The sequence below is a fragment of the Corvus brachyrhynchos genome, unplaced genomic scaffold (genome assembly GCF_000691975.1).
Source record: "Corvus brachyrhynchos isolate BGI_N302 unplaced genomic scaffold, ASM69197v1 scaffold209, whole genome shotgun sequence".
In the NCBI taxonomy this organism is placed as follows: domain Eukaryota; kingdom Metazoa; phylum Chordata; class Aves; order Passeriformes; family Corvidae; genus Corvus; species Corvus brachyrhynchos.
Genome location: NW_008246056.1, coordinates 699,441 through 701,084, shown reverse-complemented (window position 1 = coordinate 701,084; position 1,644 = coordinate 699,441). Strand labels below are relative to the sequence as shown.

The 1,644-nt window shown below is 44.3% G+C and overlaps 1 protein-coding gene across 1 annotated transcript in view; it reads right to left on the bottom strand.

Annotated features, from left to right (window-relative positions):
• LOC103623385 (transcription intermediary factor 1-alpha) overlaps nt 1-324 on the bottom strand; it is a 59,101-nt gene extending 58,777 nt beyond the window's left edge. Inside the window, 3 exon segments of the mRNA XM_017745745.1 lie at nt 106-235; nt 237-299; nt 301-324. Of these exon segments, the coding sequence (XP_017601234.1) occupies nt 106-235; nt 237-299; nt 301-324 (217 nt within the window).
• Between the last annotated feature and the right edge of the window lie 1,320 nt (nt 325-1,644).

The window sequence follows — 1,644 nt, the reverse complement described above, 5'->3', positions numbered from 1 at the left end:
CCGCCGTCAGTGACCGCCCTCTCTCGGCTGGGTGGCAAGCTGGCTCTGTCCGGGTGAGGCGAAGCGCGGGAAGTTCCTCTTGAATGTGAGGAAAAACTTCTTTACTGTGCGGGTGACCGTGCTCTGGAACAGGTTGCCCAGAGAGGGTATGGAATCTCCCTCACTGGAGATGCTCAAGAACCGTCTGGACACAATCCTATGCCGTGTGCTCTGGAATGACCATGATTGAGAACGGGAGGTTGGGCCAGATAACCCATTGATGTCCCTTCCAACCTGACCCATTCTGTGATTCTGTGAAAGACCTTTGTCCCTTGGACAGGGCATTAAAAGAGGTTGCCGTTCTCCCTGCCCCGTGTGCAGGTGGGAATCCGTAAGTTTTGGCCCGTGCTTGGCTTGGTGGATCACAGCAATACCACCACATGCGGCCATGGTGCCTGACTGAAGCTAACTGGTGATTGGTACAATTAAAAAGATACAATAGGAAAGTACAATTCTGGTTTAGACACAACATTTTATTTAATCAAAGGCCTTAAGTATTGTTCTGGTGAGACACTGGAACAGGCTGCCCAGAGAATTTGTGAATGCCCCATCCCTGGGAGTGTTCAAGGCAATGTTGGACTGATACTGAAATCAGCTAGAAAACAAACTTTCTAACACAATTTTGAGTATGAAACAGCAGACATTCTTTATTACTGCACCGGACACATCAGAAAGATAGCTCCATTAATCTGATGTGTGTCCTGAAGGTACAACAAGATATTTATTCCATCATGATCATACATATTGATTACAGTGTACTTCCTGCCTAATACATAAACATCACTTTTCATAGAATTTGCATGCAGCTGCCTCCTACTGGAAGTCCTTTAATGGTCCTAGAGGGTTGTCTGAAGGGGTCTTAGGTGGTCGTGCTCACTGAGTGCCCCCAATGTTACAGATGACCTTTCCTTGAACTTCTCTTGGGGCATGCGCTGTTGCCTCTTGTTACATAAGTGTGCCAAAAAAGCCATTATATTCCTCATTATCTGTTTATCTACTGGTTCCAGCTACATTTATCATCCTGTGTGCACACTTTTACATTCTTTTTTCTTTTCTTGTTAGTTGGTCTTTAAGCTCTATCCAGCAACTTCAGGGAAACTGAAAATTTCTGTTCTCTGTGTTATCTATCAGGACAAGAGTTTGAGCAACCTGGTCTAGTGGAAGGTGATGTGCCCATGGTAGGGTGGGGTGGAAGCAGATAATATTTAAGGTCTCTTCCAACCCAAACTGTTCTATGATTCTGTGAGATTCTGTGAAGTATGCATGCAGACACAGAGCATTGCCTACACATTGGTCAACCATAAACTGATCCAAGCTCCTCAGAATACTCCAGATGTCTGTGCTTAAATTCCCAGAGCACCTAGTATACTTCCCACTTCCTTGCAATTTCATCAAGACCCTAACATCGGTCCCATAATAAATAGGACCGTAAAAAAAGCTGTACATGACAAAATATGAATTTCTTCAGCACAAGGAACAATTGTGTACAGGAGCATTGTCATGATTCAGCATGTCTCACATGCATAATTTATCATGATAACAGGAGAACGATACTACAGGTTGTTTTGGGGATGAGGAACGGATTTGGCTTTACAAGGAATTGTT